General features: G+C 41.4%; 1 protein-coding gene across 1 annotated transcript in view; it reads left to right on the top strand.

Annotated features, from left to right (window-relative positions):
- The first annotated feature begins 1,870 nt into the window (after positions 1-1,870).
- The window catches only part of CWH43 (cell wall biogenesis 43 C-terminal homolog), a 76,181-nt gene continuing 54,200 nt past the window's right edge, over positions 1,871-23,851 (top strand). The window contains exons 1-8 of the mRNA XM_517303.5: positions 1,871-2,018; positions 4,021-4,212; positions 6,998-7,118; positions 7,480-7,634; positions 10,164-10,365; positions 13,997-14,085; positions 19,280-19,537; positions 22,753-22,878. Coding sequence (XP_517303.3) covers positions 1,976-2,018; positions 4,021-4,212; positions 6,998-7,118; positions 7,480-7,634; positions 10,164-10,365; positions 13,997-14,085; positions 19,280-19,537; positions 22,753-22,878 — 1,186 coding nt within the window. The 5' untranslated portion in view covers positions 1,871-1,975. The remainder of the gene's footprint in view (positions 2,019-4,020; positions 4,213-6,997; positions 7,119-7,479; positions 7,635-10,163; positions 10,366-13,996; positions 14,086-19,279; positions 19,538-22,752; positions 22,879-23,851) is intronic.

The raw sequence follows: 23,851 nt of genomic DNA, 5'->3' as shown, positions 1-23,851 counted from the left end.
GATGGGTGCAGCAAACCACCATGGCATGTGTATACCTATGTAACAAACCTGCACGTTCTGCACTTGTATCCCAGAACTTCATTGTGGACATTGTCTTTTCACTTTCTTGATGGAGTCTTTTGAAGCAAAAAGCTTTTAATTTTAATGAAGTCCAAGTTACCTATTATTTCTTTTGTTGCTTGTGCTTTGGCATTTTATATATAATAGGAATCCATTGCCTAATTCAAGATCGTGAAGATTTACTTTGATGTTTTCTTCCAAGAGTTTTACAGTTTTATTTCTTACATTTAGGTCTTTGATCCATTTCGAGTTCATATTTGTATATGGTGTGAAATATGGATCCAACTTTATTCTTTTGCATACAGATAGTAGTCATAGAATCATTTTTTTGAAAAGACTCTTCCCTGTGGAATTGTCTTGGCAAGTTTGTGAAACTCATTTGACCCTAAAAGGGGGTTTTTATCTCCAGTCTCTCACTTCTATTCCATTAATCTATGTATCTACCCTTGAGATTGAGAGAGCTAGTAATTAACCGATTAAGAACTGTTTACTTGGTCAGGCGCGGTGACTCACGCTGGTAATCCCAGCACTTTGGGCGGCGGAGGAGGGTGGATCATGAGGTCAGGAGTTTGAGACCAGCCTGGCCAATATGGTGAAACCTCGTCTTTACTAAAAATACAAAAATTACCTGGGTGTGGTGGCACGTGCCTGTAGTCCCAGCTGCGCGAGAGGCTGAGGCAGGAGAAGCGCTTGAACCCAGGAGACGGAGGTTGCAGTGAGCCGAGATTATGCCACCGCCCTCCAGCCTGGGCTACAGAGCAGGACTCCGTCTCAAACACAACAAAACAGAAAAAACCTCTTTGCTCAATACTCCTATGGACTTAATAGCAATGATTGCTGCTAATGTGATTCTAATACTTTTTGGGCATGCCATCATTGTTTAATTTCAGAGCAAACTTTCTGGAACTGATAAATAATAAGCTCTTCTTAAGAAATTAAAGTGCATTAAAATAAATTGCTTTCAGGGGTTCTTAAACAAGTTCAACACATCCAGGAGTGTGATACATTTGAGCGAGAAATAGCTGGCCTAGTTCACTCTCCACATTAATCAGAACGTCTCCCACCTTCTTTTTAGGGATAAGCACTCTCAAATATCATTATTCATAAACTAGGGGAGGGTCGGGTTTCCACTCGCATCAGTTACTTTCTCTCCCCTGAGAATATCTTGCAGCCGCTGGAATTTTGGGCCCCTTTGCTAGGAGGCAATTAACAAATTGCATTTTTACTATCAAAGCTGAGAGTGGCCCAGCAGTGGCCCTGGCCCTGCCGGCACGCTTCCGATGCGTCGCCCTGGCCTGAAGATCGCCACGGTCGGGTTCGCGCCCCGTGGTCCCCTAAGGCTTCCAGGGCGCTGGAGCCGGTGCAGGTCCTCCAGGGTCCCCATCTGGGTCTCCAGCAGTCCTTTCTCTCTGCCTTCTCCTCGCAGAGCACCCCGTGGGCCTAGTCTAAACGAGGGCACCACTGGTCCGGAGTTGCACTTGTTCGCTCCCTCCTGGGCTCTGGCAGCGCTGCATCCCCGGGGTTGCTTCGGGTTCGGGCCCAATAGCAGAGTCAGAGCCGAGACGCATGTCCTCTGCGCCGGCCAAGGGTGCCGCTGGGGCTCGCGCCAAGGAGGCAAAGGCGGGGACCAGAGGCGCCGGAGGCGGCGCAACGCGCACAGGTGGCGCCCGGCCTGGCCAGGCTCTGGCAGGCGAGGCTGGGTGTGGTCGGGAAGGGGCGGGCGGACCGGCCCCACCCTGCCTCGGTTCGGCAAGTGGGTCAGCTGGCTGGGGCTCACTTGGCAACCGGACGCGGGAACGAGGGGCGCGGACGCAGGCCCGGGAGGACGCGGCGGCGGGAACCTGGGGGCGCAGGGCTAGGGCAGCGGGCCCGACCCGCACGGCTTTCCTGGAAAGCGCTGCCCCTCGCCGCGGCAATGCCCTCGCTGTGGAGAGAAATCCTCTTGGAGTCGCTGCTGGGTAAGCCGAAGCCCCTCGCCGCGAGTTCGCGGGTGCCAGCTCCCCGGGCCATGTCCAGAGCCGTGGAGCTAGGCCAGGTTGGCTGAGTTCAGGTAGGAGGAAAAGGGCGCTCCGTGCCCAGAGTGGAGATGCTTATCGTCCCCTGGGAACTTTTCCTACTGAAGGGAATAAAGGAAAAGACCTAGATTGAAGTCTTCAAGCTGAGTCTGCGAGGCGCCCGCGGGAGACCCCGTCGCCCGAGTTCCCAGCAGCCCTGGGATTGTGCCCAAGGAGCGCGAATTCTCCTCGTGTCGGCCTTGACCCCGCGCGGCCGGTACCGTCCCCAAAGCCCCCCACCCGTGGCCTTTAAGTTTAACTTAATACAGTTCAGTGCTGAACTTTAAAATTCAGAAGGAAAGGGGCACCCGTTTTCCCCAGGAGCTGTAGGTGGACACTGGGCGGCAGCTGCTGCCGTGGGCTGGGCCCAGGACAAGTGGCCTTGGTGTCGGCTGCACACTTGGGCATTTGGCGAAAAGCATCAGACTCGAGTCTCATCTGCTCTCTCACCAGCTTTACAAAATCCCGAGGACAATTTTATTGGTGTAATTCTGTCGGAGCTGTGTGAGTAATAAAGTCAAAGTTCCCAGACAAACATTTGGGATATTGCTAGAATCCCCTGTTCGTTACAAAACAAAGATCCCTCTGGTCTGGGTGGGGCGCCTTCCTGAGAACTTGATTTTCTGGGAGCTGGTAATTCTCGGGAGTGCTTCAGACTATTTTTTTCTGGCTCAGCCTGTATCTATAAGTTGGGAGATGTACAGTGCCTAGCATTCAATAAGTACCTCAGGTGCTAGGTACTCAGTGCACTTGATCTCATTTAATCCTCCCAACAACACTGTGAAGGGGTTGAAAGTCCTATTTTGCTGATTAAGAAGGGGAGGTTGGAAAGTCAGTTGGTAGAAAGTTCCCACGCCTAGTGGTTAGACCGGCTACCTTTGGAGCCAGGCTGCTTAGAGTTAGGGCAACTCTGACATTTGCTACGTGTGTAACCTTAGGTACTCACTTAACTTTCTGAGTCTCAGTGTTTTGTTTGTTGTTTTGTTCTTGCTTAGTTAGTTTTTGCATTTATAAGAGGGGAGCGGAAATAGTACCCGCCTCATAGCATATGGGGCTGTATAAGGAATGAGACAGATGGTACATGTTAATACTTAGCACAGACCCTAGTGCATGGCAAGTGCCCATAGCGTTAATTATCATTATTGCTCAAGATTATACAGCAGCTGTTGGCAGAGGTACAACTTACTTCAGATCTGGGTATTCCACTACCCAGCACTGCCTCATAAGGATTGGACTGAAAATGGTCTACTCAAGGGAACGACTGCTGCCTCACTCAAGTGCTTTTGGGTGTAGTCTGGGGATGGAGGAGGGAGTCCTGCTGCTTGCTGCACTTTTGGACTCTCACAATATTTTTCATTATACAGGGGACAACTTAGGTAAGAAAATTTTGTCAGTCAGGGTCCTGACGGGATGCTAAATTCAACTCAGATGGTCCAAATGAATAGGACTTAATAAAGAGACTGTCTACAGCCATATGCGCAAGGGAAAGGAACACACAAGGGATGTTGAGAGACTCACGGCAGCAAGAAGCCATCCTCTACTGGGGCCTGATGCGAGGAGTGGGAGAATATGTACATTTCACCAGAAATTTCACTTCTGGGTATATATCCTACAGATATACTCAGTGTCATGTGTTACATAGTGACATTTCACGAGGAAATTGCCATTGCTTTTCTGTCCATCAGTCTCTTAAGCACAACACAGTCAGTGCAGTGAGTTCTGCGGATCCCTACACAGGTGTAGAGCTCTTGTTTTGTTCCATGTCAGTGGAGACAACTGGAACCCAGTTCAGGCCAGAGTCATGAAGAAGAATGACCAGCCCAAGCGGCTGGAGTGGAGGGACAGGACTGTCGTTAGAAACAATGCTGAAGTTACACTTTCTCTCTTTAACTTTTTTTTTTTGTAGGATGTGTTTCTTGGTCTCTCTACCATGACCTGGGACCGATGATCTATTACTTTCCTTTGCAAACACTAGAACTCACTGGGCTTGAAGGTTTTAGTATAGCATTTCTTTCTCCAATATTCCTAACAATTACTCCTTTCTGGAAATTGGTTAACAAGAAGTGGATGCTAACCCTGCTGAGGATAATCACTATTGGTAAGATTTAAAAGAGTTTCTTTAAGTTGTTTTTTTTAAGTTAAAAATCAAGTGAGATTATGTAGACTGTTCTTTGAATACTAAATATTTGAATTTAAAAAATCAGAAATTTCTCTTTCCCTTACCACTATCTTAGAAGAGCTTTAGTAATTGGAAGACTAGACTGACAGTCAATGTGTTTTACATTTCCATTGTTTTTGCCAGACTAGAAAGACCTAAAAATCACTGCAATGAGTAGGGGAAAGACACCTTAAAGAACTGATCAGCTCTTGAATACATTGTGTTTTTCTTTCCAACTGTGACGTAACACTCAGGAGCCATTTAAAAAAGTTTGTTAAATAATAATTCACAAGAAATGTGAAAATTATGATGAAAAACACCACAGTAAGCAGTCAAACAAGAAACTAGGAAAAATATTTGCAACTCTTTCAGCCAAAGGGCTAATTTCTCTTATATATAGAGTTCCTACAAACCAATAATAAAAAGAGACCAACAACTCAATAGAAAAGGGGGCACAGGATCTGATCAGTTCACTGGAAAGGAAATACAATTAGTTCTTAAAAATGGAATCAAATGTATAGGTCATAAATTATACACATACAGATATGTTTATCTAGAGTTTGACAAGTAGATTGGCAAAGAACAGCTGAGTCTGACTGCACTGTGCAGTAGGGGTGGGGAAACAGGCACTCATACATTGCTTGTGTGAGTGTCCATTGGCACAACCTCTATGAAGAACAATTTAGCAGTATTATCAAAATTACAAATATGCATATTTCACCAGAAATTCCACTTCTAGGAATATATCCTACAGATATACTCACAGTCATGCGTTGCTTAGTGACATTTCACTAGGATGTTGCCATCGCACAACACAGTCAGAGCAGTGAGTTCTGTGGATCCCCACAAAGGTATAGAGCTCTTGTTTTGTTTTGTGTCAGTAAAGATGAAGTCTTGCTATGTTGCTCAGGCTGGTCTCCAATTCCTGAGCTCAAGCCATTCTCCCTGGCCTCCCACAGTGCTGAGATTATAGGTGTGAGCCACTGCTCATGGCCTAGAGCTCTTGTTTTTAAAACAACTCAGGCTCAGAAGGATAGTGGTAAAAACTCCTGAAAAGTGTGCCCTTTACAAAGTTGGTGTCCATAGGAATTGAAAGACATGTCAAATGGTCTTGAAATTTTCAGCTCCAGAAATAACAAATGAAGTTTCCTACCCTTAACTGAGTATATATTAATTGATTTCAACTGGCATTGGCTTACAGTATCCTTACATGAACCACCGTAGCTCCGAGTCTTGCAAGATTCATTTCCTTATCACACTTCAGGTTGATTTTATGGGAGTGATCTCATAGGTGGTACTTTCTTGTCACCTTTGGTGCTGCCTATGTGGGCCTTACCTATAGATCCACAGACTGAGTAGTTACTGGGACAGTTTCCATTACTTAAGCCCATTTTTGGCCCAGTAACTTCTGGTGATGGTAAGGGATGTGATATAAAATAAGTTTGGGGTAGATATTGTATTTTATTTCGATGCTTCCTATTCCCTTTTCACTTTCTTCCTCCATGAAAACCCATCCCCTTGAGCAGAAGTAGATTTATATTTGGAAATATGGAGTAGATAGGGAACATTACTCAGAGTTGAGGAGGAAGTGGCCAATCTCTGCTAAATGCTGTTCCGGGTGACCATTGAGCTTTGTTGTTGCTAACAGAGGCTAAAGTAAGCCACGATTTGTCTTAAAACTCCCTTCAAATACTTCTTAAGGACATGAAACAACTTTGTTTTTAGAGTCCTGAGATATTCTTATATAAATACAGAGAGGATCTGAGCATTACATGCCATCTCACTTCTGGCACCTCAGATATTTTAGGTTAATTACTGTGTAATTAACTATGAAACCAGTTCATACTCCTATCAATTTAGATTATTTTTGACCCACCAGAAAGGCTATAATCAAAAAAGACAGACAATAATAAGTGTTGACAAGGATGTGGGGAAATTGGAACCTTCACACATTACTGGTAGAAATATAAGAAATATAAAATGGCACAGCTGCTTTGGCAAAGTGTGATAGAAGCAGTTATCATATGATCTAACAACTCTATTCCTTGGTATGTACCCAAGAAAAATGGAAACATCTGTTCACACATAAACTTGTACACAAATGTTCATAGCAGCATTATTCATGAGAGCCACAAAATGGAAACAACCTAAATGCCCATCAACTGATACATGGATAAACAAAATGTGGTATATACATGCAATGGAATATTATATAGCTATGAGAAATAATGAAACACTGATACATGCTACAACCTGGATGCACCCTGAAAACGTTATGCTAAGGGAAAGAAGGCAGTCACAAAAGGCCACATATTATACAATTTAATATGAAGTGCCCAGAATAGGAAAAATTCACAGAGACAGAAAATAGATTAGTGGTTGCCAGAGGCTAGGGCATGTGGAGAGAAGGGAATGAGAAGTGACCTGCTAATGGGGATGGGGTTTCTTTTTGGGGTGATGAAATTGTTCTGGAATTAGATAATGGTGATTGTTGCACAACTTTATGAGTATACTAAAAACCATTGAATTGTATATTTTAACATGGTGACTTTTATGATATGTGAATTGTATTTCAATAAAAATTTTAAATACATATATAAAATTATACATCAACTCTGTCTTCCTGAGTATAAAGATGGTATCAGATAACATGCATCAAATGCAGATCACGGAGTTCCAATCCATACTTGCCAGAAATGCTTAGCTCTCCCTATTTTGTTTGTAGGCAGCATAGCCTCCTTCCAGGCTCCAAATGCCAAACTTCGACTGATGGTTCTTGCGCTTGGGGTGTCTTCCTCACTGATAGTGCAAGCTGTGACTTGGTGGTCAGGAAGTCATTTGCAAAGGTATGGTTAATGTTTCATGTACTTATAGACAAACAAGTATAACCAGTTACCAAAGGGAAACCTGGGGCCAGGAGTTCCAGGTTATAGTTTTTACCTTCCATATGGCCTTGTCAAAGTCTCCTTTTTTTTCCTTTTCCCAAAACAAGGACATGAATACTTGCCATCAATCTCAATAAGGTTTTGAAAATTAAAGAATTATAGCAAGTTGCTGAAGTTGCTATATAGAGGCTAAATCACATTCATTATTGCAAATTACCAATAAGACTATTTCAGCTACTTATTCTATGAAACTGAAATTCATGATGGACATAGTACATTGAGTCCACATAAAAAGTGTTTAAAAATACTTTTGCACTTACAGGTACCTCAGAATTTGGGGATTCATTTTAGGACAGATTGTTCTTGTTGTTCTACGCATATGGTATACTTCACTAAACCCAATCTGGAGTTATCAGATGTCCAACAAAGTGATATTGACATTAAGTGCCATAGCCACACTTGATCGTATTGGCACAGGTAATACTGTAACTTAGGAAATTTCTCTTTTGCAGAGCTTACCTTTCCTATGTGAATGTTGCACATCTTGGAAAGAAAATCTATAAAAGTAGTCTTTCTGCATTATATCTATATTTCAGCTTTTTCTTCCTCTGAAATAATAATTGGTGCAGCCAGTGGGCTATTTGCTAAGCAGGAGGCACATTTTCCTTGCCTGTACAGACAGAGGGTGAAAATAAAATACCATTACTGGTTTGTAGCACTGTGGCAGTGGGAGACGAGAACCAGGCCTCATATCCCAGCTGGCATTCAGCTCTGTCTTCCTCCTTCTTTCCCCTGGTCAGGGCTCTCTAGGATGGGATTCTCCATCCTCCACCTCCACACTGACCTCAGTACATCTGCAACACTAGGGAAAGTTTCTGTCACGTATGGCTGTCACTGGAACTCCCTGGGTTTTTTTTCCCAGAGGTCTGAAGCTCCAAATCTAAGAATTGAAAAGATAAGAAACCTTGCATATGCGTACCGACTTTCCAATCACCTGTCTCTCCCAGGGGCCAGCTTTCTCCGAGACAGAAACATGCCCAGCTTAGAGTTTGTTTCATAAACCAACCCGAGACTCTTATAAAAAGAAGGGAGAGGTATTAGTGGATTCTAGTTAACTTGCTCCTAGCTTTTTGTGTAACTCTCAGTGAGTCACTGTTCTTCTGTAACTACAAGGTGAAATCTCACAGACTAATGGAAGTTTAGAGGGTATTGGCTCACCAAAAAGTGCTTGTATAATTCCCCCTGTGGCCCCTAGTTTGGCATGAAATGAGAATAGAGGGAAATTATGTCAGTAAATTGGCCGTGTGATGTTAATAGTAGAAGACTTAGAACTCTGTCTGGTCCCCTAACTTATGTTTTACATTCATATCTAGAGGCAGAGACTCGGGCAGCCCATTTTGCCGGTACAGCCTGATAAAGATCTGAACTTCAGGGTACTGTTTACATTTCCTGACTTTTCTTCTATCTGGCCTCTGTTTTAAATGTATGTGACCCAGTTCCTGGCTGGCAGTCCCTTCCTCCATTTCTGCTCTGTGCCTTCCTTTATAAAACTGACTGTTCACCCTGCACCTTCTCAGCCTATCTGAGCATACCAAGTATTTTTTGTAGTTTCCTTTGAAGATTTGTTGGGTCCTGGGTGGGGGTGGAGTCACCCACTGTAATACACTGCATTTTACTCAGCAAATTCAGTTTAGATGGCTCTTTTTCCTCAAAACTCTCTGCTGAGCCCCCAGACCCCTGGCCTCCCTTCTGTCACCACCGCCTTCTCCCATTCCATCCCATCCCCATAGCTCTCGGCTCTGCCCCTCCTCACTCTGATCCTGTTAATGTCAGAGAAGCTTTCTTGGGAAATTAGACTGCCAGCCATACAGTCAGACCCTAAGACCTTCCTTCTGTCCTGTAGAGGGCTGGATGGGGTCACAAAGCATCTGCCCAATAGGCTCTCTCTGTTTCTACGAAGAAGTCCTCCTGCTGGCATCTTCTCCAGTTGTTACAGTTTTGTGTGTGAAGTCATTGCTGTGACGAATTGGACCTCTTGGTTAAACAGTACCAAAGAGCTACACTGCCTAAGCTCCAATCCCAGGTTCCTAGGTTATCTTTACTAGCTGTGTGAACTTGGAAAGGCTACCTGATCTCTCTTGTGTCTGTTTTCTTGTTTTTGAGATGGAGTTTCACTCTTGTTGCCCGGGCTGGAGTGCAGTGTCACAATCTCAGCGCACTGCAACCCCTGCCTCCCAGGTTCAAGCGATTCTCCTGACTCAGCCTCCCGAGTAGCTGGGATTACAGGCGTCTGCCACCGTGCCCGGCTAACTTTTTTTTTTGTATTTTTAGTAGAGACAGGGTTTCACCATGTTGGCCAGGCTGGTTTCAAACTCCTGACCTCAGGTGATCCACCTGCCTTGGCCTCCCAAAGTGCTGGGATTACAGGCTCGAGCCACTGCATCTGGCCCTGTTTTCTAACTTGTAAAATAGGATTAATAGTAGAGCCTACCTCATAAAGTTGTGAAAGTTAAATGAGTTAATATAAAGTTAATATACAGGGCTTGGAAGAGGGGTTGGTGCACAGTGGCTGCCCAGTCAATGCACTAATATTACTCTGCACCCACAGAGGGTTAGATGAGAGCCCTGTTCTTTGGGAGGAAGCAGCTTGTGTACTGGAAATGTTCCACTCAATTTGTACAACATTTGTTCACAAACACAAACACTTTTTCTGCAATGCGTTAGCTTCACATGAAGCAAATAATTTTCTGCATTTTCACCTGTTGAATTCCAAAATGCCTTTTCTCCCTTAAACCATTCCTTATCTGGCCTGCATGGAATTATGTCTCCCACTAAATAGCTGTCAGCATGTTTAGCATCATATTGTAGTTGCATGTCTCATCTCCTCTTCCGAAGTGAGCTTCTTGAAGCCAAATACCATTTCTTCCTTGCTAAAAGTCTGCTAAATATAGAGCGCAAATTTCCATATAACTAAACTTTTTCCATATATGTATTTTTTAATTCTAGATGGTGACTGCAGTAAACCTGAAGAAAAGAAGACTGGTGAGGTAGCCACGGGGATGGCCTCTAGACCCAACTGGCTGCTGGCAGGGGCTGCTTTTGGTAGCCTTGTGTTCCTCACCCACTGGGTTTTTGGAGAAGTCTCTCTTGTTTCCAGATGGGCAGTGAGTGGGCATCCACATCCAGGGCCAGATCCTAACCCATTTGGGTGAGTTTGGGCTTGGAAGCAATCACAAAATCGGCAGTTATGCCTGGAGGAAGCAATGCCTCCTTTGTCAGACAGCTAGGTCTGTGCTAGCCAGATATTTCATACCACTCTCCCTAGATATCAGAATGTGGCATGAAATTATTGTGTGCTCTGGAGAGAAGGGCACTAGAAGGGTCTTTTCCTCTGTGCAGAAGGATTGCTGAAAAGTAGATGTGGGAGGCCCAGTGGTTGTGCACAGCTAAGTAAGAGGTTCCCAGAGCTCCAGCATAGGCATCTCGAGGAATGCCTGCACAGAAGAGCATTCTCAGTGGTGGGAGAGGAGCAGCATTCCCTGGCCATTTCCTCCAGACCCTCTGGTTATGGTTATGGGCATTTAGTAGGATAAGACCACAGTCCCCTGAGGAGACTAGGTTGGCTGCCTGGGGCACAGATCTCTATTCTCAGCAAAGGAGGGCAGCCCCAGGAGATCCCTGCATCTTCTGGTACTTTCTTGTTCCAGCTGTGGGACAGGGACACACAGGGAATTAGTAGTCTGGAGTCAAGTGTTGGTCCTTGTGTTTGGTCCTTTTTAACTCTCTCTCTGCTCTTCCTGACACATCTTTTCTCTTGTAACTGGCTCCATCTCTTCTTGCAAAAAAATTGGAGGAATTCTTAAAAGATCTGCTTCTGATATCTTTTCTCTCTTGTAGTGCTGAATTCTTACAATTGAAGGCATGCAGCTGCCTACTGGATCTTTCCCCAGCAGGGATCTGGGCATATCCCACAGGCTTGTCAACTTCAGCTTGTCCAAATCTGAACTCAGTATTTCCCAGTCCTCCACGCATGTTCTTCTTCCCCCATGCCCAGGTCCATTTTGTCTGTCCACCTCATCATCCAAACCTGAGACCAAGAGTTCGCCCAGAATTCTCCATCTTCCTCATTTTCTCCAACTCAGTTCTATGACTTCTCTTAGATTAACCCCTTCTTCTCTATCCCTAAGTTCATCTGCCTTAGTGGAGTCCTCACCATTTTTTCATTCAGGCTATTACTGTTGTCTCCTAATTGTCTCTCTTTAGCAGAATCTTCTCCACATGGTTCCAGAATGATCTCTGTAAAATGCAAATCTGATTCCACCACTCCTTCACTTATAACCTCTCAGCAGTTCCCCCCCCACCAATACCTGGGGAAAATACTGCCCCCAATTCTCCCATATGAGGCAGGATCTGGCCCCCCTACTTACCTTTCCAAATGCTTTCTGATCTTATCCTCCTGCTTCACCTAAGTCGAACCCACTTGCGCTTCTCTGGAAGTGCCAGACTGTTCCTGTCCCCCCTCTGCCTGGGCTTGCTTTTCTGCCTTGATGTCCTGGCAAGCCCTACTCCCTTCAAAATCCAGCACAAACATTTTCTCTGTGAATTATTCTGTTATTATCACAGGGGATCCTCCTTTATGCCACATACTATAATACTTTGAGTCAATCAATTTTTATATATGTGTTATATATGTGTACACACACACACACATATATATGTATCTGTTAGAAACTTTATATTCTGTATTACAGATTTTAAAAAATGTTTTTCTTCCTGTCTAGACACTAAGTCCCTTGAGGGCAGTGAATGGAAAAGGAATGAATGTTGATTACTTACTCTGTGTCAGGTCCTGAACAAGGACGTTTGAAAATATTATTTCATTTAGAGTCTGTATCTTCTTCCATATCTGGGAGGAAGGCAGAGAAGAAAGAAAGGAACAAAAGGCCAGAGAGGAAGGAAGAAGTTTATTCCTATGTGTTAAAGCTTAGTTTCCAAAGTTACCTGTGAAAACAAGCGTAAGTTTTGTGGCAGAGTAAAGGAAGAACTTTAATGGTAAATGGTGAGTCCTGGTAGCCAGGAGAAATTCACCATTCAACTCTGGGCCAATCATGTTACATCCCTGGCCTTGCTTTTCTCACAAGAAGAATGTAACTAAACTTCAGGGGGAAACTTTCTCACATATATAAAATCAGTGATTGCTTTTCAGACATTTCCTAATCCTGTATGTTAGAATGAGACACTGAAGACGGAACTGCAACTCACAAGACCAGCATTTCCCAAACTGTGTTCTGTGAGATGCTGGTTTCTTGAGATGTTAATGGTTACTCTGAGAAAAAGAAAATGCTTCTACATCAAATAGGTTGAGGAAATAGTGCATTTCAATCTCCTTTTCTTTGTGCTTCACAATGCACATCAGCATATTAGAGACTTTTGCAGGTTTCCTAAAGTTATTTGAACATGGAATTCTTCTTTAGAACATCTATTAATATCTGACAGTATAGGTGTGTTTCTCAGAACCAGCTTGAGAAATGTTGCATTAGGCCATCATCATGAATAGCTGGGACTACAGGCACCTGACACTACACCTGGCTAACTTAAAACTTTTTTTTTTTTTTTTTTGTAGAGGCAAGGTCTCACTATTTTTTCCAGGCTGCTCTCAAACTCCTGACCTCAAACAATCCTCCCACCTCTGCCTCCCAAAGTGCTGGTATTACTGTCATGAGTCACTGTGCCTGGCCCTATCTGCATTATTTATTAATGGTGTTTATTATATGTCTCCCCAACTGGAATGTGAGCTCTATGGGAGAAAGGGATCGTTGTTCATTGATGCATCCCAAACACCTAGAACGGAGCCTGGCACATAGTGGGCACTCAAAAATATTTGTGGTTGATTTGGGAGTAAAAAAAGATCCACACTGTCCTTCATGGCCTCTTCTCATATTTGGTCTTCTGTAGCCCCAGGGTCATTCTTACACAGGTAGGAGCAGGCAGTAATGTGGCTAACAGCCTCATCCCAGGGCCTGAGGACAATTTTAGATTCTTAGTCCTATGTGGGCTACTGTGTATGACCTCAAGCAGGTTACTTACATGCCCTTTCCCCCAGAATTCTCCTCTGCAAAATGGGGATAATATTAGCATTTATCTTACAGGCACATGAGAATTAAATGAATAATAATTACAGGGGAAAATCTTAAAATAGTGCCTAGTATGTAGTGCATGCTATGGTTTTGAGCTTAATTTATGTGACAGCTACTTAAATGAGTCCTATGTTCCAGCTATTATTGTTTCTGGGTTTCCTTCTAAAGTTTAGTCAAATTTCTTTTTTCCTCCTCTTGCAACTTTTTGCCAAAATAGCAACAGAATAAAATAGTTTGTGGTTGTTTTAAAAGACACACAGCTATCAGTTATTTATCAAACTGACGCTGGTCTTGTGAAGGCAGAGACTCTAGGCAAGAGCAGTATTGAGGTAGAGGAAAGAAAGAAAAAAAAGCAAACCAAATAGAAACCATTCCAATGACCTTTGCTTTTTGTTCTTGGCAGAATCATTTAAAATGTTACTGACCAACATGGACTGTACTTTAATAGTCTGAGAAAGCTTGGTTACTGTGTTTACATGATAAGTTGGCAGATATCATTGATCTCATGGCAGAGGTTTTATTCCTTCTCTGTTCTGAATGTGTATAATATTGGCTTCCAGTGGGCTCTCATGATCTCACTGGTTGTTTCACACACGTTTTCTCTTATATGTACCCAGAGGTGGGAGGTATATTTCTATTTTATATTCGGGATGATGAAATATTACTAATGTCACATGTCTTAGAGCATGTCCTTTTTCACAGAGGTGCAGTACTGCTGTGCTTGGCAAGTGGATTGATGCTTCCATCTTGTTTGTGGTTTCGTGGTACTGGTTTGATCTGGTGGGTTACAGGTATGTGGAATTTACCTGCAGATAGAACACGACTGAGCTTGGTTATCCAGTTTGTTTGCAAGCATGCGCAACTCGACTGAAAGTAGATACATCCATACAAATATGTACTGTGGCCAAATGGGCTGTTGTAAACAGCAACTATAATGCAGATGTCACCAAGGTCACCGGTGACTACCTGCTCTGAGTTCCTGCTTCCTCCTACCTCTGCCTCCCCCTCCTCCTGCGGCTGTGCTGCTTTCCTGGACTACACTGCCATAATACTACCTACTCCCAAAAATACATAAACAAGGCACATGTGTTAAGTAGCAGATTTATAAAAATTCTTGATTTTTAATTAAAGTATATTATTTTATTTGTATAAACTTATGGGTTACAAGTGAGATTGATTGATTGATAACTTTTAAGTTCAGGGGTACATGTGCAGGTTTGTTACATAAGTAAATTCATGCAATGGGGGTTTGTTGTACAGATTATTTTGTTACCCAGGTAATAAGCCTAGTACCCGTTATTCTTCCTGATCCTCTCTCTCCTCCTACCTGCCTCTGGTGGACCCCAGTGTCTGTTGTTCCCCTCTTTGTGTCCATGTGTTCTCATCATTCAGCTCCCATTTAATGATAACATGCAGCATTTGGTTTTCTGTTCCTGCATTAGTTTGCTAAGGATGATGGCCTCCAGCTCCATCTGTGTTCCTGCAAAGGATATGATCTCATTCTTTTTTTATGGCTGCATAGTATTCCATGGTGTATATTACCACATTTTCTTTATCCAGTTTACCATTGATGGGCATTTAGGTTGATTCCATGTCTTTGCTACTGTGAATAGCACTGCAATGAACATACGCGTGCATGTGTCTTTATGGTAGAACAATTTATATTCCTTTGGGTACATACCCAGTAATGGGATTGCTAGGTCAAATGGTAATTCTGTTTTGAGGAATTGCCACACTGATTTCCACAAACATTAGACTAATTTACACTCTCACCAGCAGTGTATAGGTGCATAGATTGGGTAGTGGTCAAGTCAGAGTTCTTAGGCTGTCCCTCACCTGATGGATATGGTGAACCCATAAGTAATTCTCATCAGTAGCAGATTTTACTGAGGAGATGAGGGCTGTGCATTGCCATGTTGCCAGTTGCCAGACCTCTTTCACTCTTCAAGATTCCTTGCTTTTCCATATTTCAAAAATGCCATTTAGAGTTCCATGATGAAGCTCCATTTCCCTTTCTCCTTTACATGTAACAGTGGAGCTCCCAGCCTTCCACCCAGCTGTAGGGTCCATGTCTACCTACTCAAAGACCTGACCCATCTCTTCCCAGTTACACCCTTTAGGACCCCAGAAGTATCAGTGAAGACAATCATGTTTTGGGCTGCCCTCTTCCCTCTCCCCTAGTCTTTGTGAAGAGGAGGGAGCATTGAACTTATTTTCCTATAACAGAATTATGCCAGCCCTCCTCCTTTCCCTTAAAAGGCAATATTTAATGATTATAGTCAGGTTTTCTGACTCTAAGTAAAAAAAAACCACTTTATTATATAGCAAATACTATATTTGGTTTATGTGAGGAGAGATGAGATGTTGTTAATACATGTTAATTAAGTTGGTGATTCAGAGTGGTACTCTAGATGCTGTGTGTGGGTTTGAGAGACTGTATCAGTAATAGAAGATTTAGGATGGCAACATAGCAAGTGAATTTCTGTACACCGTAAGTGCCGTCACATTTGCATGGAAATGTATGTGTAATCCAGATACGTGGCTAAATCAATGAGGTTGGCCAGGTCCTCTTCCTCCTGGAGCTATGTGAGCATACTGTTGCAGTCTTGTTGAGCTGTTTGTACTTGCTTGTGTATTTTTTGATAGGCATTGTATTTGGAGCCTGTGGAGGTTTGTGTGTACCTAAGCGTAATCTTTCTTCTCATCAGAGAGTTTATTTGTGAGATTCCTCAGGAAAAGGGCCAGGAAAGTTTGTCAGTGCTGAGTTTGCATTAAGCATATACAGTAGCTTCTTAATCTGCATATAACTTGGAAAAGGAAAAAGAAATGCATTGAGCGTTTGTTCAGCATTTATATCATGCCTTTTCTCATAAAGTATAAGCAAAGTGCTTATTGGGCAGGTAGTTAACAGCTTCATTTTAACCTGAAGAACACAGAGAAATAGACTGTTAGTTAAAGAACAGGAAAGCTGTGAACCTACCATCTTATGCTTATTTCCCCAGACAAGTAAGGTCATATCCTTGAGAGTCAAACCTAATCTAGTTTTGTTGTCTCTCTGGAGTATTAAATAGTAGCTTTAAAGACTCTAAGAAAAGCAGATTTAAGGCTTTTAGAAGGCTGCTTGCAGTAGAAGAAAGCAGGGCCATAATTCACCAGCTTCATCTTCCTTTCTGATCACTTACTCACCTGCAATAAGTTGGAGCTCAACCTTAATTATCTGGAGGTGGTGCCCACTTTTCACTGTGATTCGTCTCTGGAAACCACACAATAATGCAAGCTGTGGCCAAAGAAATCCTGTTTTCCCATTGCACAGTTTATGTTGACAATCCCAACTGGAGACTCAGCATGAAATTAATTATGGCAGTGACTGAACAATTTCATACAAGCAAAGATACAGGTGCTTTAAGTGTTGATAGCAGTTAAATTAGTAAAGCCAGAGTTCTATTTTTTAAAAAAGGCTAGATATAGTAAACACATTGATAGGACCCCATTGTACTATAGTGTCCAGATAATTTTACTATATGGAAAACTTCATTTATTGAAAACTTACATGTCAGTTATTATAATTGTTATTGAAATAGTTAACTATTACTTCTGCTTGATGTCTTTGATGTTGTACAGATTTGGGGGAGATTATTGGAGGGCCTCAAACAAAAGCAGTTAAGGAATACAGTTAAATGAAAAAGGTAAAGTGACTAACAGTGCGTATCATATACTGTCATTGGTGTACAAAAAGGAAGGGAAATGCATGCACATATGTATTTCTTTGTATGTGTAGGGTATCTCTGGAAGGATGCAATGGTAAGTGCTTACACTGGATTGGTTGCCTTCACTAAGGGGAACAAATGGGTTATGGGTCAGAAAGTCCCTTTTGTAGCATTTGAATTGTAATTTTGAATTTATAACCTATTTAAACAGTACAATTTTGGTGGATTTAATATATAGAGCCTATTTAAAAATAGAAATAAAAATGATAACAGTCAAGATAAATTTGAGAGATGTTTTCATTCCCTCTAGATAATTCTCTGTAGTAAGGAGAACAATATTATTCTAACGTCTTTAGATTAGAATATCAAATTCGGGATCATTCTTTTAAAAACAGTCATTGTAAGCCGTAAGTAAGAAAAATTCAACCTCACTAACAGTCAAATAAGTGCAATTTAAAATGTCATAGCATTTTCGACCTTAATTTGGTAAAGATTTTTGGTATTATTACCAAAAGATTTTTGGTAAAGATTTTTACCAAATTAAAGATGAAATTTTGGCAGGATGTAAGAGGTGTCAAGACTTGGCAAGTTTTCTGCAGGAAGCAAAGACAAGTATTAGGTTTCCTGAAAGCTGGGTATAAGGTTTCCTGAAAGTTGCTTTCAGGAAAGCAACTGGTCACAAGTCATGACTTTAAAATACTTATGCCCCTTGACATAAGAGTTGTGTTGCTAGGAATCGGTTTTAAGGAAATAATAGGTAATGTGGTAAGGGATCATTGACAAAAAAAGATGTTCATCACACTGTTTTTTTAAAAGCTTGACATAGGAACCTTCACAAATGGCCAGCAATAGGAAAATGCTTACTTATATTGTGGTGTATTTATCCAGTGAAGTATTATATGTACATTAAAATGTTTTAGAAAAAAATTATTACACTAGTAAATGTTCCTGATATAATGTTTCATAAATAGCAGCATATAGTCTTTAATATGTGGTACAATTCCATTTATGTAAAAATACTTCTGTATATACACAGAAGAGACTTAGAAATACACAGAAATATTGGCTGTGGTTATCTCCATCTTAGACAATCCTTAATTGCTTCTTTTCCGTTCTGTATTTTTAAAATTTCTAAAGCAAATAGGCATTACAGTTGTTTTATTTTAAAATGAAAAAATTCCATTGAGAATCTAGGTATTTGAAGATCTCCCTATGGAGTTAAACTCCATGGGTTGTAGAGGACCTTGGAATCTAGTTCTCATGCTCATCTGAGAGATGTTCTTTTTGAAGTGGGGAGAAATAGGCAGTCAGGCAGGTGGCATTGCCCTGTGATGGTGCAGTGGAATGTATTGATGAACTTATTGAGCCATGGGGCATTAAGATGCTGACTGGGGCCACTTTCTGCTTCCCACTCCTTTCTGGAGTTCTTGGCCGAAGTAGTGAAGAGCCTGCTCTAGCTACCCTTGAAGGGTGGGTCCCAATTATACAACATGGAATGGAATGTTTCAAAAATGCCATATTTTCTATGGAAAGGGGTTATATTGATGGTCCCAAGATGGAGTGGACCCTGCAGTGCTATTTCAAAGCTGATTTCACAAGAACTGGGGGAAAGGTTATGTGATCTCAGCATTGGCTCAATAAACTAACATTTACAGAGTGCCTGCTGTGGATCAGGCAGAATGCATAGCTCCTGACACCTAGGAGGCTGTTGGGTAATGAATGAACTGATTGCAGAATTCCTAAAGCAGTGAGCCTACAAATGCTATGTCTTCTCTTGGGGCTGTGTGGTTGGAAAAGTCAATGTACCTCTTGTAGGACAGGTGGTAGCATTTAGATGGATAGAAATTCCTTAGAAGCCCCTTAACAGAAGTGTTCTAGAAACCACACTCTACCTGTTTTCTAATGTCCTGCATCTGATTGGTTAAATGTAATATTTTTGGACATATTTTTGGTATTGCAGATAATTTTAGTTTTTATTGCTGTTAGGATCTTAACAGCAATTACCCAAAAATACCCTTTTCACTCCTCCTGCCCTTTCTGAAGAAATAGCAGTGAACTGAGATTTACTAGATCCACATTCTACCTCCATTTGAGACAATAACTGGCTGTGTGACATTAGGCAAATCACATTAACCTTGTCAGACCTTAGTTTTCTCATCTGTCTGGAGATTGGATCAGTATACCCCTAAGGTCTGTTCTGGTCCTAAAGGCTATAAATTGGTCATCCTCTAAGCTCGACTGCTTTCCTGTCTGATTCGTTTCTCTCTCTCACAAACAGGAACAGCTTCAGCTGCGGGGCTCCTTTACCTGCACACATGGGCAGCTGCTGTGTCTGGCTGTGTCTTCGCCATCTTTACTGCATCCATGTGGCCCCAAACACTTGGACACCTTATTAACTCAGGGACAAACCCTGGGAAAACCATGACCATTGCCATGATATTTTATCTTCTAGAAATATTTTTCTGTGCCTGGTGCACAGCTTTTAAGTTTGTCCCAGGAGGTGTCTACGCTAGAGAAAGATCAGATGTGCTTTTGGGTGAGTACATTTGAAAGGTCTGGATTAAAATAATTGCTCAAAAATATCCTTATGGACTGACCAGGATTTAGCACTTTATGTAACTGGTGGAAATAAGCAGGATGATCTAGCTTTCTTGGTAAAATAGACTCTCTTGATTAAAACACAAAACCTGGAGGGATGTCTAAATTATAAATTAAAATCAAATGTATTAATTTACCAGCGCATTTCTGTAATACTTATTACTACAAAGGTCTTTTAAATTAATTAGTTGTGAAAAGATTCAGTCCATACTAAAGCATAAACAATGTAACACTTGTGTTATACGATGTGTTAGGAAAAGGTATGATCATGATACTCATGCTGCCACTTCAGTGGTTGGCTCGTAAATATACATGGGGATTGTGTTTTTTTGGGGTTCCCCTGAATTTTATTTATGAATGTTTTTTGAGATGAGGTCTTACTCTGGCAGTGATGTGATCACAGCTCACTGCAGCCTTGAGCTCCTGGGCTCAAGCGATCCTTCTACCTCTGCCTCCCAAGTAGTTGGGTCTACTAGGTGTGGGCCACCACACTCCAGCAATTTAAAAAAATTTTTGCAGAGACAGGGGTCTTGCTATGTTGCACAGGCTGGTCTTGAACTCCTGGCCTCAAGTGATCCTCCTGCCTTGGCTTCCCAAAGTGCTAGGATTACAGGTGTGAGCCACCACACTTAGACTCTATTATTTTTATTTACCATATTTGTAACAAAAATTCATATATCTTAGTGTAAATGGTAAATCTCCAAGTCATAGAACAAATATATTTACCATTTTAGTGGTTATGAATTTGCATACCAAAATTATAATTTAATAAACTTAGCTCAGTTTAATATTTTAAAAATTGATTCACATACCAAAATTATAATTTCATAAACTTAGTTTAATTTTAATATTTTAAAAATTGGCTTCTGGCAATAATACAATTATTGGTGTATACCAGGCATACATAAATCGAATGTTGTGAATCATTTTAGTTTACATAATTTTAGCTTAAGTAACATGTCAAATACTTCCACAAAATGTTTGAAAGATGAGGAGAAAAAACATGTTAATAAGGGATTTACATGTTTGTCTGTTCACTTATTCATTAAAAATATTAACACGATTTCACTGGTTGTCTACATTTTGAAAAAAAAATGATCATGTACCTTATGTTCCAGGAACAGTGCCAGATACTGAAGATTATTTTTCCACCTTTTTATCTGTATAAATTTGTGGGGTACAAGTGCAATTTTGTTACATGCATAGGTTGCATAGTGGTTAAGTCAGGGCATTTAGAGTATCCATCACCCTGACGGGGTACATTGTATCCATTAATCAATTTCTCATCATTGCCCCCTTTCCCACCCTCTCACTCTTCTGGTCTACTTTATCTACCACTCCCAGCTGCTGAAATATTAAAAACACCCACTGTCCTTGCCTACCTGGAGCTTTAGTTGAATGGGGGAAACATCATATATAAAACGAGACAAATACTTAAGAAATTACAGTTGTGTGAGTGCTACTCAGGAGAAGTGAAGGCTTCTATTTGGGTTCTGTTTTTTTCTTTTCTTTTTTTTTTTTTTTTTGAGACAGGGTCTTGTTCTGTTGCTCCAGCTGGAGTGCAGTGGTGCAATCATAGCTCTCTGTATCCTTGAGCTCCCCCCTCAACCTCCCAAGTAGCTGGGTCTCCAGGCACACACCACCATGCCTGACTGATTATGTTGTTTTTTGTAGAGATGGGGTCTCACTTTGTTGCCCAGGCTGGTGTCAAACTCCTGGGCTTACGCAATTCTCTTGCCTTGGCCTCCCAAGGTGCTGGGATTACATCTACCTGGGTTCTGTTACAGTTCCCCTGGTGCCCTGACAGACATCCAACTACTCTGCACATTTTGCCATATGCTTTTCTACCCCATGAGCTAGACATCTGTCAGGAGAGGCTGGTTTGAAAGACATATTTTAAAATTACATGAAATATTTTTGAATTAACTTGGAGAATTTGGTATTTCTGGTAAATACTCAAGCTTTCATCTAATGAGAGAAACACATTGCTGCATTTCCTCCGTGGTAACCTTGGCTTTGCAAACTTTGTATTTCTTCTGATTTCTTCTGACTCAGGTGTGTGTACTCTCTCCTGCTTTGTTTTCTTGTCCAATGCCCTGCTTTTTTTCTTATACCAGCTTGCTTAGGGATCTGCCATGAGAAAAAAACAAATGAAAGTAAGAGCTATTCCATGCATGAGTTTGTTTCTTTAGAATTTTATGAACGATGAGTTTTTTTTTAGTTTCTTCTCACTACTTATGGAATTGTAGAAACAGTGCATAATTACAGCTTCATACAACTAAGAACTTTAAAGAAAAATAAGAGTGGTGTTATTTGATGAGGCCACAAAAGCCAAGAAATGTTAGTAATATTCAGAGTGGCTTTTAATACAACTGAGTTGAAAAGAATATTTATTATATCAGAATTTAGTTATAAATTTATTTTCTGGATTCCTCCTGCTATTTCCTGGAAAATTGGACACCGCTGCTTTTGCTTGGCTTCTGACTTTTACTTGACATTTCTTAAATGCCTTAATTTCTTAATTTCCATATGGCAGCATATCTCTGTTTCCATTCTTAGTATGTATGGTTTTAGATGAAGTAAGTAAACTTTAAGTGTAAGCTAGTTTGTTGCATATCCCAATTTAGCTCCACTTTATTGGCTGGCCTGTTGGCACACTGTGAGTTCCAGCATGCATCCTCTGTGAGGCCTCTGTGCCCAGAAAACTCACATCCTGGGGCAGAATTATCACAAGCACTGCCATATTAAGAGCCTACATATGATCCATTGTGATCCTCAACCTGGTGCACGGAAGGGCTCTTATTGCATCCCTATCGGAGCTCAGAAGACTTCACTGTCCCCTGCCCAATCAACAGTCAGTCATGAACACGTTCAGCAACCTAACAACTAGGAAATACTCAAGAAATTCAAAGAAATATGTATCGGGAAAAGGCTGGGGTCCTGTCATTTAAAGCACGATTCCTAGAACCCTACGTGATATTTTCCAGTTATCAAAAGCACTACTAGAGTAATTGTTTAGGTTCTGAGATAAATTAAATCAGTACATGAATTTCCAGGGTATGTTCCTTTCAAGGAACTCTCAGCTGCTGGAATACAACATTGGAAGGATTTTTGGATCAGACTATAACATATTCTTTCTTTCTCTTATAACAGGGACAATGATGTTAATTATTGGGCTGAATATGCTATTTGGTCCTAAGAAAAACCTTGACTTGCTTCTTCAAACAAAAAACAGTTCTAAACTGCTTTTCAGAAAGAGTGAAAAATACATGAAACTTTGTAAGTATAGTTTTACATTCTTAAAAAAATTAATTATATAAAATTCTAAATGTATGAAATTAAAGAGTATAATGATCCCTCATGTATCCTTCATCCTGTTTCAGCAATTCTCAACATTTTGCCATGTTGTTAATAGCTATCTTCTCCAGTTTTTTTAAAAAAATTATACTTTAAGTTCTAGGGTACATGTGCACAACGTGCAGGTTTGTTACATAGGTATACATGTGCCATGTTGGTTTGCTGGACCCATCAACTCGTCATTTACATTAGGTATTTCTCCTAATGCTATCCCTCCCCCCTCACCTCACCCCACCCCACAGCAGGCCCCGGTGTGTGATGTTCCCCACCCTGTGTCCGTGTGTTCTCATTGTTTAATTCCCACCTATGAGTGAGAACATGCGGTGTTTGGTTTGTTGTCCTTGTGATGGTTTGCTGAGAATGATGGTTTCCAGCTTCATTCATGCCCCTGCAAAGGACGTGAACTCATTTTTTATGGCTGCCTAGTATTCCATGGTGTATATGTGCCACATTTTCTTAATCCAGTCTATCATTGATGGACATTTGGGTTGGTTCCAAGTCTTTGCTATTGTGAATAGTGCTGTAATAAACATACGCGTGCATGTGTCTTTATAGTAGCATGATTTATAATCCTTTGGGTATATACCCAGTAATGGGATTGCCGGGTCAAATGGTATTTCTAGTTCTAGATCCTTGAGGAATCACCACACTGTTTTCCACAATGGTTGAACTTATTTACACTCCTACCAACAGTATAAAAGCGTTCCTATTTCTCCATATCCTCTCCAGCATCTGTTGTTTCCTGAGTTTTTAATGATCACCATTCTAACTGGTGTGAGATGGTATCTCATTGTGGTTTTGATTTGCATTTCTCTGATGCCCAGTGATGATGAGCATTTTTTCATGTGTATGTTGGCTGCATAAATGTCTTCTTTTGAGAAGTGTCTGTTCATAT

This window comes from Pan troglodytes, chromosome 3 (genome assembly GCF_028858775.2).
Source record: "Pan troglodytes isolate AG18354 chromosome 3, NHGRI_mPanTro3-v2.0_pri, whole genome shotgun sequence".
Taxonomy (NCBI): domain Eukaryota; kingdom Metazoa; phylum Chordata; class Mammalia; order Primates; family Hominidae; genus Pan; species Pan troglodytes.
The sequence above is the reverse complement of the archived record's forward strand: the minus strand, read 5'-3'. Positions and strand labels throughout refer to the sequence as shown.